Genomic DNA, 18,545 nt, shown 5'->3' with positions numbered 1-18,545 from the left:
TTGGAACATATCACCATCACCTTTATGTACATATGTAAACATCCGATACCCCACTGATGACACTGGCCTCATCGACAACCTTTGGACATTAGGAGGTATTAGAGTCAGAAAATGGTGGACAGAAACGCGTTCTGGTTAAGGTAGGTACACAAACTAGTTTGATACAGTTGGTAATTTTATAATCTACATTGTAATTCAGCGTGTTCATTTCATTGTAACCAACGCATCAAGAAAACTATTCAATTACACAATAAAGAATGAATACGACAGAGAATTATTCAGCACTACCGTTACGAATTTGGTCATTTAATATATCAAATATAATTAAATGACATTTACTGAATATGAATTGAAATTATCTTTGGTTAATATATTTGATTAGGAATTATAAAGATTCAAAGTCTGAGTATTTGGAAACCCAGTTTACCAAAAGGAATTGAAAAAAAGAGATTTACATAATGGAAATAGTACCCGACAAAGCAACCTCCGGCACGTGAATGTAAAAAATGAAAACACGTTAAAAAAAATTAGTTTCTATGCATTCTTTTCAGTTTTTTAAAAATTAATTCCACCTTTATACAGTTTTATAAATTGGCATGAAATACTCATTGATAAGCAGAAACTTTAGTGCAACTCGTAATGGAGTATATCTGATAACGAACTGATACCAATTATTTGTATACAGTATGTACCAGGTCTGTGGGCGGATCTAACGTTTGTACTTGATGTGATAAAAATGACCTATGAACGTTTTCTATCGTGCGTGAATATTTCATCAACGACTAACCTCTTTCTCTTTATGTTGCATTTAATTTACATTTACTAATTTAAAACTCAACCGAACAGGATTGATTTATTGATTGTATCTTGCTTAGACGGTCGAGAATTTTTCACTCATATGGAGACGTTACAAAGACCGGTGAAGGGCTTCAAATTTAGGCCTATGTTCGGCACTTATGGTCATTGATTAGTGAGGGTTCTATAGCGTGCAACACTTTCTGGGACACGGGTCATCCGTTTATAAGGTCATCTCCGAGGACCCGTGACATTCACACCTGATGCCGAGCGTTTGGCGATGGAACTATCACTACCTGTTTTAAAGACTTGCGTCTGTCGAACAGGAAATTGATTGGTTGATTGTATATTGTTTAACGTCCCACTAGAACAGTTTTTGCTGATATGGTAACGTCACCATTGCCGGTGAAGGGTTGCAAAATTTAGGCCTATGCTCGGCGCTTAGGGTCATTGAGCAGGAAGGGATCTTTATCATGCCACACTTGCTGTGACAGCGGGCTTCAGTTTTTGCGGTCTCATCTAAAGGACCACCCCGTTTAATTGCTCTTACGACAAGCAAGGGGTACTGAGGACCTATTCTAACCCGGATCCCTGGGGTGGGGTACTGATCATGAAGATCTATTCTAACCCGGATCGGTGGGGTACTGAGGACATATTCTAACCTGGATCCCTGGGGTGGGGTACTGATGACCTATTCTAACCCGGATCCCTGGGGCTGGGGTACTGATGACCTATTGTAACCCGGATCCTCACACGAACTATCAAAGAAATCAAAGATTGTTTGTTATTTTCTTCTTTTTAAAACAAGGTGTGTGGTTTTGATTATAAGTGTGTGTTGGATCTCAGCTGACGTACCTTTACACGGCCTGGACACAAGTGTGTGTAACCCAGCCACATTAACCAATACCGGTCAGTACTTTTTACTTTGTATTATGACTGCCTATTTAGGACCTTTCATGAATATTTTTTGATTTGTTATTACAAATTTAATTTGTTAGTTCAAACGTTTAAATTCGTTATAATGGGTTAAATTTGTTATTACGAATTTGTTGCATTTGTTACAACAAATTTGAAAATTTGTTTTAACAAACAAAATTGAAAACAGGAATTTTAGAAAGGGTTATATAAAATTGTCAAATTCTATATAACGGTTTATAAAATCGTTGATATGAAATCAGTATATAATTCGTGATAACGAATTGCGGAATTAGTAAGAATATATCAAAATAATGCTTGCTATCATTTTGGTGTCGAAAATGTTTGTTGCAAAATTGTAATTTTAATATCTCAATGACAGAAAAAATGAGCTTTATAAACTTTTGTTAATTTAATATTTGTGTTAGTAAACCTATCAAGAGGCTCTGAATGAAGCAAGCCTACATTATTGTCTTCCCGTACAAAAATTGATTTCTATATAGTGCTATAATATATTCAATAGAACCGAAATCTTTAATTTGATAATATCTTAAACTTTATTTTAATTTTATCAATAACGATGGTTAAAGTTACATACAAAACTATCATAATAACACATTTTTACAACAAAATAAAATCTTCAGATTTACAGCTAATATAACTTTAAATAGTTTGAAATTATAGATTTTTGAATTGATCAATGCGAAATTTCTGTTAAAACGGGTACTTAATTAAAGCAATTTCTTGATACATGTTTATGTTGTTTGACGAAGATGTCGCAAGGTCAGTACATATACAAATAATTAGAATTGTCATAACAAATTAGGCAATTTGATATAAAGAATTTCAGAGTTCGTTTTGTCTTTTCATAATTCTGAAATCCGTTATTAGGAACTTTACAAATTTGTTATACCGAAACTTTACAATTCATTACAACGGCTTAAAATCGAATTCTAAAATTCACTATTTTAAAGTATAAATGTTATGATATGTCCCAAATGGGCTTCTAGTTTTCTGTTAGCGATATTTCAAATTTTGCGCTTTTAACAGGTGCTTCAAAATGTTTTATAAACATACAGATATTAAAACATTACACAACCATAATATTGAGGGCGCTAGTCCATGATCGAACGAAAGGCATTTTACAATTGTAAATATCCTAACAGAAAATCAAACGACTGCGTTTTGACATTGTCGTATATGTAGTGTACTGTTGGTTATCATTTGATTGTTATTGGTTACGCATGAACACATCAGTCTTGTTATACTCTTGAAATGATATCTGACATACATTGTAATGATTATTGATATCTGACATACATTGTAATGATTATTGATATCTGACGTACATTGTAATGATTATTAATATCCGACCTACATTGTAATGATTATTGATATCTGACCTACATTGTAATGATTATTGATATCTGATCTACATTGTAATGATTATTGATATCTGACCTACATTGTAATGATTATTGATATCTGACCTACATTGTAATGGTTATTGATATCTGACCTACATTGTAATGATTATTGATATATGACCTACATTGTAATGATTATTGATGTCTGACATACATTGTAATGATTATTGATATCTGATCTACATTGTAATGATTATTGATATCTGATCTACATTGTAATGACTATTGATATCTGATCTACATTGTAATGATTATTGATATCTCACCTACATTGTAATGATTATTGATATCTGACCTACATTGTAATGATTATTGATATCCGACCTACATTGTAATGATTATTGATATCTGATCTACATTGTAATGATTATTGATATCTGACCTACATTGTAATGATTATTGATATCCGACCTACATTGTAATGATTATTGATATCCGACCTACATTGTAATGATTATTGATATCTGACATACATTGTAATGGTTATTGATATCTGACCTACATTGTAATGATTATTGATATCCGACCTACATTGTAATGATTATTGATATCTGACATACATTGTAATGGTTATTGATATCTGACCTACATTGTAATGATTATTGATATTTGACATACATTGTAATGATTATTGATATCTGATCTACATTGTAATGATTATTGATATCTGACCTACATTGTAATGATTATTGATATCCGACCTACATTGTAATGATTATTGATATCCGACCTACATTGTAATGATTATTGATATCTGACATACATTGTAATGGTTATTGATATCTGACCTACATTGTAATGATTATTGATATATGATCTACATTGTAATGATTATTGATATCTGATCTACATTGTAATGATTATTGATATCTGACCTACATTGTAATGATTATTGATATCCCATGCTCTATTGTAGGCACTAAAAGAAAACCGACACTATCCCCAACATACAGTGTAAATGTAGAATGCAACTTCCAAGATAAGAAACAAACTATTGATATCAAAGAATATTATGATTACCCTAACCAGAGAGCGGCTGCTGTGAAGCATGAAGTGGGTCTAAAGACTAAACGTCTCTATTCCTACTCAACTAACGAAGTCTTTACGATAGATGACCACCATAGTAAGTTTGATGCACTCTGATATAGGACAAGCTTGATTTATTGGCTTTGTGTTCACAAACTCTTTGCTACTGAAAACAAAATCAGTTTGCTCTCAATCTGTAAGACATTTGAGGACCTACATGTACTAAGTTGAGTTAACGAACTCTTCTTAATGAAATACGGAACTGGTCTGCGTCCGTTGTCAGTCGTGCATTAACAATTGAACTAAACTGGTTCCCCGCTGATTGGTGCTACACACAAACGGATCAGTGGTACTTTGATTAGGCCAAATGAGCCGATTTCATTGGTCAATTGATTTTCGTGTCGCACTGAAGAGATTCCGAATGTGTAGCACCAATTGACCCTGTTGACTTCGCTTTTCTCGCGTACTCTAATTAAATTCAGACTTCTTATATCCGTGCCGTATACCCATACGCAGAGTATAATGCGCGGATCTAAGAAGTCTGACTTTAATCAAATTGGGTAGCGCCATTGTAGCTCGCGTTTTATACTTCACCGTATATATTCGTAGCGTAGTGTAGTCGACTGTGACGTCATAGCTAGCGTCGTTGTTGTTTTGAAATGAACTCTCGTCAAACATGTGAGATAAAGATACAGCCCAAATCCTGGCTGTCAAAAATTGACGCTTCCTGTTGTACATGAGAGAAGCGAGGTCAACACGGTACCAGTTTACAATTGAACAATTTTAAACAAGTTACGAAATGTTTAAGTTTGACGTTAGGTTTTTACGTCATTCTACTGTGGCGTCACAATTGAAAGCTTTCAATCTGTCGTTTAACTTTCTCAAACCTCAATGTTTTGCTTTCATTAATATAGATATATTACATCATTTAATAACTTTTAAAGTTATGAAGTAACAACGATGCTGATTGGATGAAAAATTCGTTTTATTTCTTAGTCCAAAAAAAAAATTTGTCCGGAGTTCATCTGCACTAAGCACGCGGGACTGGAATGCATCTTCCCCGTTCTAATTTTAGCGCTATTTATAGAACGGGAATTTCCACACAAGCATTATAAACGAAATGTATTCGTTTGATGCTACCAAATATTAACGCAACCATAGACGAATGAAATACAAATCTATTGAAAGAAACAACACATATAGGCCTAGTGATGACGTGGTAGAATAGTCAACTTGATGACGTAGGACACTGACTTATAGAAGTAGACAGATTACACGAGTTCCCGGTATGTATCGTCTGCTTTACGAGTTCGATAGCATGACGGTTCAAGCAGCAACTTTTGATCTGGGATATATCAATGAAAATGAACTGCGTTACATGGGGCTCAGTCAACGAGGGCAATTTAGATGAAAAGGTGTTGAGCTTTTTACTTGATATTAAAATGGAGCCGAGTCGCATTCCACCGTTCCAACGACACAACCAGTGTTCAACTTCCCCTACAATACAATGCAGGATATATCCAGTCACCCGTTCTCTTCCTTTATATCTAATTCAGCGTTTAACCATTGCACCTGCACAGTACCAGATCTAAACACACAGCCAGTTTCGTTGTTGTTTCAAACGAAAAATGATGAAGTTTTCGGTCCATTTTTTCGTTTGATACATGCATCAAATAAAGAATTACAAGTTTCATTTCTTAAATCTAATACATGTAGGACATTGAGTGTAATTTAACAACATAATGTATGTAGTTGAGGGTAACATTGATTTTACCCCGCGAAAACTAGTGAAAATTTATCAGAATTTTCTGCAGACTTTTAACTTTTATTACGAATTTGTTGACGTTTTAAATAAAACGACACATGGGACTAGTCAATAAATGTGTGATTGTTTTTTAACGTTCAGATTCTTCAAGATAATAGAACTATTATGGACTGTTTAGCAGGGAGATACCACAAATTATCAGGCGCATAGGCACCCTCGGGTGATACATGTAACCATACTAAGAACTAGGGTTGTCAACGAGTAACCGGTTACTCGAGTACTCGTCGGAAGTTCCGAGTATCGATTACTAAAATCAGTAACCGAGTACTTGAAAAAAAAAAATTCTTGTATTTTTTGTTTTGTTTCACCTATTCTATTTTCGCCGACCATCGTACGTTATCTCAAGTACCGTTCTCTTAATTACCTATAATGTATACATGTAGCCTGAATTAAAGGCCTGTCCTGTTTTGACAACAATTATAGTTATGTAAGTTTCTGGATCTGGCATGCAAAGTGTTACTTTCACCAATAAATTTCAAATTAATTTATTTCTTATTTGGTTTATGGTTTTGAGTAGTCTACATCTTCTAGTTTATAGAAATACCAAGTAGAAGATAATCCATGGCACGGATTTATTTTGAAATGAGTTTGAATATAGATGACTAACAAAATTATGGAAGTAACATAGTGTCTAAATGAAAATACATACTGCAGTAATAACTGTAATTTTAGTGTAAATCTGTAATTCAACTCTTAAGATATCTCCTGAAGAGGTGATTAAAAACTTTTTTTTCAAAATTTATTATTACAGACCTTGCAGTCAGATTAAAGAATTTCAGACACCGTTACTTCCATAATTTTCAGATTTGATTTATTCCATAAAATTATGACAGACATCACTAGAGAAACAGTCGCTATCCTTTCCTTCATAAGAAGACATCTTTACTGCTATGACTCTGTTACTTTGAGTTAGCAGTACGATTCCTAGGATATATTCATAGCAAAGCTATCATCTTATGGAAGTAACACAGACACAATTTTTTCAAAGGAAAGAAAAACATTTATTTCAATGCAACAGCAATATGAATTTTGAATAGTATGAGCGAGTGTGAATGTTTCAAAATTCAAATAATTGTCTTCTAGAGGAAGACTGCTTGGATAAAACAGGTATTGGCAAAAGTCGATGTATGCTATCATATGGCTCCCAAGAGAAGTCATCCACAGAGGGCCAATAAAATCTGTCTCCTTTCCGCTGCATAAATTGGAGAAGGTATTCACCCCCACAAACTTCCTTGATCTGAAAAGGAGAGAACATCTATGAAACCACTCTTATTGTGTAAAATAACATCTTTGATAATGATAAAAAGTGTTTTCCATTCAAGCTTCAATAGGAAAGTATATAAGTACAAAAATAGTGAAAGAATGAACATGCAAATTTTAGAAAAATAAAACACAAATCCATAAGGGAAACTGTATACAAATTAAAACACAAAATAAGCGAAAATAAACATAACATGTTTTTCATAGTAACTCCACAGAAAATTCAGATTCAAACGGTCTATCATGTATACCTCTGCAACATATAACCGCTTCTTCCGTTTGTCAGAGACCAAGTGAGCCTCAACAAACTGACCCTGCCTTTTTAAGAGAAATAAGTTTTTATTGTTTGAGAATAATGAGAGATAACGCTTTCCCTGTCACTAAATTTCATAAACTAATTGGTGTGAAGTGGAAGAAAATTACATTCTGTTGTTTATAAAGACTTTTTTTGCATCAGATTGTTTCAAATACAAATTTGTAACTACGTCTCATATGAATGTACCTGTATTCTGTTTGCTGATCAGAATGAATTATGGACTCTCTTTGTGGAGATGATGTCTGTCCCATGCCCTCAGCAACAAAAACATCCATTTTCTCATCAAACTCTGCATTTGTATATAAATGGGATTACGTTAGAAAACAATTAAAACAGATATACATTGGATTAATTATATGGATTAAATGACAAAACTGAAAATCTTGGATTTGTAGGCGAAAAATAGAATCCATATGTTTATCAGGTTTATCTAATTGATAAGTGAATACATTATTTTACATTAACATACCAAGCATGCCACTAAGATCACTCAAATCAACAGGTTCTGTGTCTGGATTCAGTCTATCAGCTTAAATAAAAAGTCAATAATTAAGTAACATCCAACCTCACCAATTGCCCGCCTAATAGAGAAATCACATGAAAGATCTTTCAAATACGAATGAATTTCGTCCAGGAAAATTACTGCAATGATGTACTGTGTACACTAATGTATACATCCGCAATGTATAATTGATCAATTTGTCTATTAGAATTGATAAGGGAAATTTTTTACTTCGTTGAAACTATCAATTCTGTATTTAATCAACTCCTTCGTATTTCACATTGGTTTGCTATGTAACACATGAAGTAAAATAACAAATAGGTATCACTTTGTCTTATAGATCTCATCTATGATGTCACTTAGGCCACTGATGTTAACTGCACTCTCTAGGTCATACACCATCTGACCAACTGTATTATCTTCATGCTGAATATCTGTAAAGAGCAGTGTGAATCATGTTACATGTAAAAATACACCATATAAGATCATGAAATGAAACTTATAAGCAGTTGTGGACAAAGTATCCTAATGGACGGCTAGTAGGATATAGTTAAATATTTGGTTTTGTAGACAATACCACTATAAAGAGTAAATGAATAATTTTGAATTGTAACATTCTGTCCTGCAGTTTACCTTGTAAACTTTCTGTGTTGCCAAGGTTATCTGTGATGTCATCTCGATTTACATTGACCATGCCATTATCCCCCTTTTCACCCTCATTTGTGTTAACCTCATTTTGACCATCTGTAATGTCACCATCTTCACTTCCAACATCTTCATTCTCTGCTTCTAAAATCAATTATAATCAATATGCATGATTTACATACACCTACATGTATAAAATAGTTTTATTTTACAGAACTTTCACACATACTTAATGATATGATATAGTTGCTGCAATGCATGTTGAGTAATGTGATTTCATGATTCAGTAGTTACAAAAAGTAAATACATTGTATATTCAGGGAAAGTTCGTTTCACAAACATACCTGTTACAGTTCTCTTTGCACCATCAGGTCGAGTCCGTCTTTTAATGGAAATGTTTTGAACAACCCAATTTCCCGTCAGCAATTCATTGCTGCATTTCTCCTCACATGTACCATTGATGCATCTACACACATCACAGAAACAGCTCCTTTCCCTTGATGTTATGACATATGGAGCTACAGGTCTAAAACAATGAGTCATTCTTGTGTCCTTCACTGCCTTTATGTTCGCCAGTCTGTCGTTCCTTTCCCTATCTATCTCTCCATCCTTTACAAAGATAAATGTCCTTTTTTGATGAATGTGCTGATTTGTGTCTTCCTTCGGAAGTGACAGTTGGCTTTTACCATACTCGTAAAACTCCATGGCATTGCGAATCATAGCCTTTCTCGTCTTTACTCCAGTAATAATGCATCTTTTCAAAACGCCTACCTCCCCATCACATGGTCCTTTACCATGTCTAGATCCGAAGAAATGCTTCTCAACGTGAAATCCTAACTCTTCTTGGCACAAACTCATGTCTACAAAGTTTATTTTACTTTTGTATTGTGTTGGTGCTCCATCAGAAAACTGTATTTGTGTTTCAATGGCAAACCCACGTGACAACAGAATCTCATTCACCAACTTCGTGAAGTGGTGAACAGCATGATGGTCATGTTTATGATCCTCAGAAACAAAAATGAATGATTCATGCATTGGCTCTTCACATTCTTGACAACGATAGTAAGCTACAATCGGATGTAAGGTGACTTGATCATAACTCCAATGAGCACTTTGAGCTTCATCCTGTTGTCTGCATATGTAGTTTTCGCCAAAGTCTGAGCACAGCAACACCCATTTATGTGGAATACTGACCTTTAATGCTTCAAACTGTCTTGCTTGCCACTGTGCATTGAAAAGGTGCTTAGAAAATTCCTTCATAGAATTTGTCAGCTCTTCAACCAATTCCTGTACCGTAGTTGTGTGGACCTTTTGTGTCATTTGCCTCTTTTTTACCTCTTTACCTTTTACGATTTTGGTGATTTCATCCATTACCCAAGACTGCCATCTTATGTCAGATAAGCCATGCTGCCTGAGAACTTCTACTGCTTTTGTTGTCTTGGCGAGATTAGAAACTCCACATTCTTCACATTTTCTATCTATGCATTCCTTTCTGTAATATTCTCCTTCCTTTGGACAAAGAGTTAATCGAGAAGCTTCGTATCTGTCTTTACAAACCGGTTCAATATGGTGAGCGGAGCAAAATCGCACTAAACTACTGATTTTCAAATCAACATTTGTACAGTATTCACAAAGACACTGGTTATACTTTGTATAAGCTGCCGGTTTCACATTTGTAGGTCTGCATTTTACGAATTTACTGTATGATATCTTCACATCTGGATTTTGCTCCTGAAATTTTTGGTATGAGTTGACCAATGACCCGTCCAGAGTTTTTCGTGGGCACATGGCTTTGTTGACTTGCCGGGGATTGGGCATTTCCCTTGACACATCAGATTGATGGAAAAAATTTGTTACCTTTTCAAGGTCTTCCTTTGGCATGGCATCGCTCCTTTTCTTTCTCTGGATTTCCATGATGTCATCAACCCCAGAAACTTTCGATAGGACCTTCCTGCTAAATCCTAGTTGTTTTAAATGCACTCCCTTGATCCCCTTGCACTTGATTGCGGCAGCTTGATGAAGAAGGTACCTTAGACGGTTATCTTTTTTACTCCTTCTCTCTTTTATTTCTTTCAGCTTTTCTTTGGATTTCATAACATTACAATCATAAAATTCTAACCTCTTTTTTGACTGCGGTGAAATAAGACACTTTTGACTGAGAGCTGCTTTCCTCTTTGGAGTTGTTTTATGAATGATATTTGTAACCACTTCAACAAATTTATTGGGATCTTTAGGCAAAATTTTCAATGTTCTATGTATTGCCTGTCTGCGAGCACCATCTGACTTAAATGTGGCTGTGCTACTGCTGTTCATATTTTCTTTGTCTGGTACTTTACTGTTGCTCTTTACTTTTTTCTCAGCATAAAGTTTTCTCCGTCTTTCATTGATACGTCTCCTTTTTTGCGAACTCATTGCCTCCCTCTGTTGTCTCTTTTCTTCTCTCCATTTCTTGCGTTGTTTTTCACATGTGGCTCTTGTTACTGATCTCTTTGATTCTTTCATTCCTTCTTCTTTCTTTTTCTGTCTGTACTTTATCATTCTTAGTCGAGTTCGTTCATTATATTGTTTTCTCTTTTCATCAGTAAGGTTGTATCTGATTGCTTTTACTCTCTCACTGTCAGCCTTTCGAAACTGCTTGTACTTTTCTGGATCTGTTTTTAACCGTTCTCGCCATGCCTTTTGTGCAAATGCATTTTTTGCCTTTGTTTCATCTTCAACCTGTAATCAAGTAATTGTAAAGGAACATTTTGTTTGTTAAAAAATCACCAAAGATCTCTTATGTCCACTCTCCTTTTGTAATCTTACTTATTCTAGTTCTATGATAGTTTGACCTTCAATATGACTGCCGCGGTGGCCGAGAGGTTAGAGCGTTCGCCCCGCATGCGGAAGGCCGGGGTTCGAATCCCGGCCGCGACAGACCTAAGTCGTTAAATCAGGTAGTGACAGTTCCATCGCCAAATGCTCGGCATCAGGTGTGAATGTCACGGGTCCTCGGAGATGACCATAAAAACAGATTACCCATGTCACAGTAGGTGTGGCACGCTAAAGAACCCTCACTGCTCAACGGACGTAAGCGCTAAGCACAGGCCTAAATTTGAAGACCTTAACCGGTCTTGGTGACGTCTCCATATGAGTGAAAAATTCTCGAGCGAGACGTTAAGCAAGATACAATCAATCAATATGACTTTGATGTGACACTGATTTCACTCATGTATTGTATCTTATCACGTTGAATAAGTAAAAGTTCAGGTTTATTAAGGTCTTGATTTCAAGGACCTGTGAAGTTTTTATAACAGTTAAGCAATCTTGCTTGATTTGTTTTCATTAATTGGGAATTTCAAAGCCAAAAACTGGGGAAAATACCTGCTTTTTAGCATTGGGAATGGGGCCTTATTTCAGCCCCCTACAGACCCTAAAAAAATCCACGATTAGTTGTATATATTTTCATCACATTCTGGAATGCTACAATGTATTTATCATCTTAAAAATTAGTTAAATATTAAAGTAACCAACACTCCTGCATTTTCTCTGTCAATGGCGTCTTGTTACCAACATAAGTAAATTACGTATTTATGGGTGAAAATACATATCATTGTCCATAATGTGTTCATCACAAAGAAATATTCAACTTTATCATTCTGTTTATGGCATATGTATTGTTTTTACCCTTATAGAACACTACTTAACTGAAGTTTTATGTTGGTAACGTTAGATACAATATTTTCAGTGTCTTTTTACGCACATAAGTGAAAAGGATATATACTCTTGTTTTTCACCTTCAAGTTAACCCAGGAGGAAGACTTGGTAATCAATGAACCCCTTAAATTTATCTACTTATTATCACTTCAATAATTCAGGTAAAAACTATTCTAGAAAAAACAATATTATGTTCGTAAAAAGACAACAAAACAGCCCAGTCTCATGTGTCCGTTTATACGAACATCATCCATAGAAAATTTACAGTTTGTTAAATGAATTCATAATAACCAATCAGTTTTCTTTTTTAAATCGAACATTTATAAGCTAAAAATTACCCTGAGTGCCAGAAATGCAAATTTCAACTTTTAGAATAATGTTTCCGTACGTTCGTTACGTCAGACACGACAAACAACTCTCGGGGTCTCAATATAAAGTCGACCAACAGACAAGAACCCGGGGTTAAAATTCTCGATGTTGACAAACCTGAGTAAGAATATATCGCAAATAACTCATTTATGTATTTTCTAATATGCATAAGTGTAAAATAAACAGTACTTACGAATTTTTCTGCATCAGTTAACGATGAATCATGTTCGTCACGAAAGCATCGTTTTGTGGACACTGTATTTACCGCCATCGCTATCCCACAATGCAAATATGTGGGCGAGTTCAATTACACATAGGGAGTTCAGCATCGGTGACGTAACAAAATAGAAATCGAAATACATCATGTGGATCTCAATCGTAGTAGAAACTAGGTGATTTATGTTCGTAACGAATCGGACTCCAAAAGTAACCATGGGAATCGTTTGAAAAATAAAATAAGTAACACACCCACAACTGGCTTGGTATTCATTTACTGAGTTAATAACGACATGAAATGTGCAAACAACACGTGATACGGTAAATAAATTCTCGTCATCAAATATTAAGAGGCATCATATTTTTCTTCATTTTCGGACACGACAGGCTACGAACGTAATACTAATTTCATCAATGTATTTTCTAACTCGTTTCAAGGGTGACATTTATGTTATTTTCAGAGCATTATATAACACAATAAAATTATTCAAAAACATACTTACCATATGCCTCTAAGCTTATTAAATCTCTAATCTATCATTTAAAGATCCTAAGAAAATCTATGTAACATTTTTCAATGAAAAAAAAGTTGGTTCATGGACTTTGATTTTTTTTTCTAAAGTGAAAATAATTTTAAAAAAAGAAAGAAATATATTTTATTATCAGTACACATTCCTGAGAGCTGAATAAAAGGTGTTTGGCAATTTTTCAGCTCCAATTTACTTTTATACATTGGGTTTAATGAGGATATTAAGAATTTACCCAAAACCAAAAACATACTTAGTTATTAGCACCTCTGTCGGTGGCAGCACATCGCTTTGTTTATAGCCAGAGGCATACCATGATTTGAATTCAACTTAATTATAGTTCAAATTAATTCAATAACAAAAAAGCGTGGACTCGTACAATTGTTAGTAGCAAAAATGCCTCCGTCCTCTAAAGTATGGAAATATTTTAAACGGACCGGCGATTCAAAATCTATAAAATGTCAACTCTGCGAGGTTGAATTAACGTTCACGGGAGGTACAACAAATATGCTGAAGCATTTGCGCATAAAACATGGTGATATTGAAGGAACTCCAGAGAAACAACCGTCTGTGGTTAATTTTCTAAATTCTCCGCGTACAAGAAATCTTTCAGGCAAACAATCGGAAGACATAACACAGGCAATTGTTGACATGGTTGTTTTTGGATTATATGCCGCTGCGAATAGTCGAAGGGAAGGGATTTCAGAGGCTAATGTCGACCGTGTTGCCTAACTATAAAATACCATCCAGAAACACGATTAAGGCAAGAATTGAAAAGACCTTGATAAAGTTGATACTGTCTCCCTAACAACAGATACATGGACATCACATGCAACAAAAAGTTACATGACAGTAACTGAACACCACATTGACCATGACTGGAAGCGAACATCAAATGTACTTGTCACTCGCGAGATGCCGGAGAGACATACGTGAGAAAATATAGCTGAAAAGTTAAAACATATACATAAACAGCAGGATGATGGATATAGTCTATGTTATTAAGTAGTATCAACTATGTTTAAGATTTTGAATGTTCTCTTGAATGATGACCGAGTACTCGAGTACTCGATCGGAAGGGCAACCGAGTAACCGGTTACTAATTTTTGATCAATTTGACAACCCTACTAAGAACTGATAATTTGTGATGTTTCCCTGCTAAACAGTCCATTATTGTGTATTATATCAATGTGACGAGAATTTCACTACAGACAGACAACAATAATTAGTGTTAATGTTTTTCACATTTTTCTAATGATTTATTGTACTCGTATGTTCTCAGTCTAAAATCATGTACAATCTTTATCAGCCATTCCATGTATCATTAGCGCATACTAGTATTTCAATAACTCAGTATTATAAATCGTACTATCATAAACACGTGAAAGGTGAAGATAACGAACTGTGATCAATCTCACAACTCCTATACAGGTGAAGATAAAGAACTGTGATCAATCTCATAACTCCTATACAGGTGAAGATAACGAACAGTGATCAATCTCATAACTCCTATAAAGGTGAAGATAACGAACAATGATCAATCTCATAACTCCTATAAAGGTGAAGATAACGAACAGTGATCAATCTCATAACTCCTATACAGGTGAAGATAACGAACAGTGATCAATCTCATAACTCCTATAAAGGTGAAGATAACGAACAGTGATCAATCTCATAAATCCTATAAAGGTGAAGATAACGAACAATGATCAATCTCATAACTCCTATAAAGGTGAAGATAACGAACAGTGATCAATCTCACAACTCCTATACAGGTGAAGATAAAGAACTGTGATCAATCTCACAACTCCTATACAGGTGAAGATAACGAACAGTGATCAATCTCATAACTCCTATAAAGGTGAAGATAACGAACAATGATCAATCTCATAACTCCTATAAAGGTGAAGATAACGAACAATGATCAATCTCATAACTCCTATACAGGTGAAGATAAAGAACTGTGATCAATCTCACAACTCCTATACAGGTGAAGATAACGAACAGTGATCAATCTCATAACTCCTATAAAGGTGAAGATAACGAACAATGATCAATCTCATAACTCCTATAAAGGTGAAGATAACGAACAGTGATCAATCTCATAACTCCTATACAGGTGAAGATAACGAACAGTGATCAATCTCATAACTCCTATAAAGGTGAAGATAACGAACAATGATCAATCTCATAACTCCTATAAAGGTGAAGATAACGAACAATGATCAATCTCATAACTCCTATACAGGTGAAGATAACGAACAGTGATCAATCTCACAACTCCTATACAGGTGAAGATAAAGAACTGTGATCAATCTCACAACTCCTATACAGGTGAAGATAACGAACAGTGATCAATCTCATAACTCCTATAAAGGTGAAGATAACGAACAATGATCAATCTCATAACTCCTATAAAGGTGAAGATAACGAACAGTGATCAATCTCATAACTCCTATACAGGTGAAGATAACGAACAGTGATCAATCTCATAACTCCTATAAAGGTGAAGATAACGAACAGTGATCAATCTCATAACTCCTATAAAAGTAAAGATAACGAACAGTGATCAATCTCATAACTCCTATACAGGTGAAGATAACGAACAGTGATCAATCTCATAACTCCTATACAGGTGAAGATAACGAACAGTGATCAATCTCATAACTCCTATAAAGGTGAAGATAACGAACAATGATCAATCTCATAACTCCTATACAGGTGAAGATAACGAACAGTGATCAATCTCATAACTCCTATAAAGGTGAAGATAACGAACAGTGATCAATCTCATAACTCCTATACAGGTGAAGATAAAGAACAGTGATCAATCTCATAACTCCTATACAGGTGAAGATAAAGAACAGTGATCAATCTCATAACTCCTATACAGGTGAAGATAAAGAACAGTGATCAATCTCATAACTCCTATACAGGTGAAGATAAAGAACAGTGATCAATCTCATAACTCCTATACAGGTGAAGATAAAGAACAGTGATCAATCTCATAACTCCTATACAGGTGAAGATAAAGAACAGTGATCAATCTCATAACTCCTATACAGGTGAAGATAAAGAACAGTGATCAATCTCATAACTCCTATAAAGGTGAAGATAAAGAACAGTGATCAATCTCATAACTCCTATAAAGGTGAAGATAACGAACTGTGATCAATCTCATAACTCCTATAAAGGTGAAGATAAAGAACAGTGACCAATCTCACAACTCCTATACAGGTGAAGATAAAGAACAGTGATCAATCTCATAACTCCTATAAAGGTGAAGATAAAGAACAGTGATCAATCTCACAACTCCTATAAAGGTGAAGATAACGAACAGTGATCAATCTCACAACTCCTATAAAGGTGAAGATAAAGAACAGTGATCAATCTCACAACTCCTATAAAGGTGAAGATAACGAACATTGATCAATCTCATAACTCATATAAAGGTGAAGATAACGAACAGTGATCAATCTCATAACTCATATAAAGGTGAAGATAAAGAACAGTGATCAATCTCACAACTCCTATAAAGGTGAAGATAACGAACATTGATCAATCTCATAACTCATATAAAGGTGAAGATAACGAACAGTGATCAATCTCATAACTCATATAAAGGTGAAGATAACGAACAGTGATCAATATCATAACTCCTACAAGCAATACAGGATAGAGAGTTGGGCAAACACGGACCCCTGGATATACCAGAGGTGGGATCAGGTGCCTAGGAGGAGTAAGCATCCTCTGTCGACCGGTCACACCCGCCGTGAGCCCTATATTCTGATCAGGTAAACGGAGTTATCCGTAGTCAAAATCAGTGTGCCAAGAACAGCCTAACAATCGGTATGAAATATGTCAGACAGCATTTGACCCAATGGTAGGTTGTATTGACGAACTAGATCGTTATAACGATCATAGACGTGCATTTCAATAACTCGGTATTATAAATCGTATGTACTATCATAACGGCGTATATTTCAATAACTCAGTATTATAAATATATGTGTATATATGATATCATAACCTTACGTGTATAGAGACCTTGTATAAATATACTGATTGTAAGGTGCACTCTTAACCAACATGTATATAAAGATATGATCAGTACATTTAGAGGTGTACTCAAGTATATACACATATAACTACAGGTGTGCTCAAGTATATACACATGTATCTACAGGTGTGCTCAAGTACATATACATATATATGTAAAGGTATTATCAAGTACATTTATGTAAGGGTTAATGTACGAGTATCCCTCCATTCCTTAAAAGTAATGGACCGAGGCGCCGAAGGGGCCGAGGTCCATTTCTTTTAAGGAATGGACTGATACGAGTATATTGACCCACTTAAAATCCACTGTAAACATCAATAAAAACTAAACTTTGTGCATTTTAATCATGTCTTACGTTTTTCATTCTTTTGTTGCATGCATTTATATCTACTTGTATAAAGGTTGACCTACTTTCCGAACACTCCATTCCTGAAAAATAATGGAGTGTTCGGACAAAAGAATGATGTCATAGGTGGATTTTAATGATAGTTATCGTTTAGTAAATAAAAGCACGTGCATCGAAATGTATTATCAAGGAAACAAATGGTAAATATTGTTCTCTCCAGAAACATGCAGTGTGGCGCAGATATCCACAGACAAATCGGAAAACTGGCTCTTTGGAATTCAGACAAGCGGCACTAATCCTTATGTGCCCAAGATGTACAGTGCCTACGGCGGAAACCTGACGGAGCAATATATGGGCACCACAAAAGTTCGAGGAATGTCAGTGGATCATTGGAAATCATGTGTTTACTGGCCAAACATGGACGCCACTATGAATGTCGACTGGTACTTCATGGGTAAGATCGCAAAAAGTTGTGAATATATAACGAAAAACAGGAATTACTGAAACAAGTTGACACAAAAATTATAAAATATTCTTCCAGTTAGATTCATCAAATTTTCATAGAAATTTCAAACTTAAAGAAAAATGTATCGGGTATAAGATCACCTTAATGTCGGTTT

The 18,545-nt window shown here is 34.9% G+C and overlaps 1 protein-coding gene across 1 annotated transcript in view; it reads left to right on the top strand.

The window, feature by feature from the left end:
* The window catches only part of LOC125661618 (uncharacterized), a 30,275-nt gene continuing 11,730 nt past the window's right edge, over positions 1-18,545 (top strand). Inside the window, exons 1-4 of the mRNA XM_048893689.2 lie at positions 1-140; positions 1,604-1,704; positions 4,054-4,260; positions 18,146-18,379. Coding sequence (XP_048749646.2) covers positions 112-140; positions 1,604-1,704; positions 4,054-4,260; positions 18,146-18,379 — 571 coding nt within the window. The 5' untranslated portion in view covers positions 1-111. The remainder of the gene's footprint in view (positions 141-1,603; positions 1,705-4,053; positions 4,261-18,145; positions 18,380-18,545) is intronic.

Source organism: Ostrea edulis, chromosome 8, assembly GCF_947568905.1.
Source record: "Ostrea edulis chromosome 8, xbOstEdul1.1, whole genome shotgun sequence".
NCBI classification, from domain to species: Eukaryota; Metazoa; Mollusca; class Bivalvia; order Ostreida; family Ostreidae; genus Ostrea; species Ostrea edulis.
Note: the sequence above shows the minus strand (reverse complement) of the source record. Positions and strands in the feature narration are given on the sequence as shown.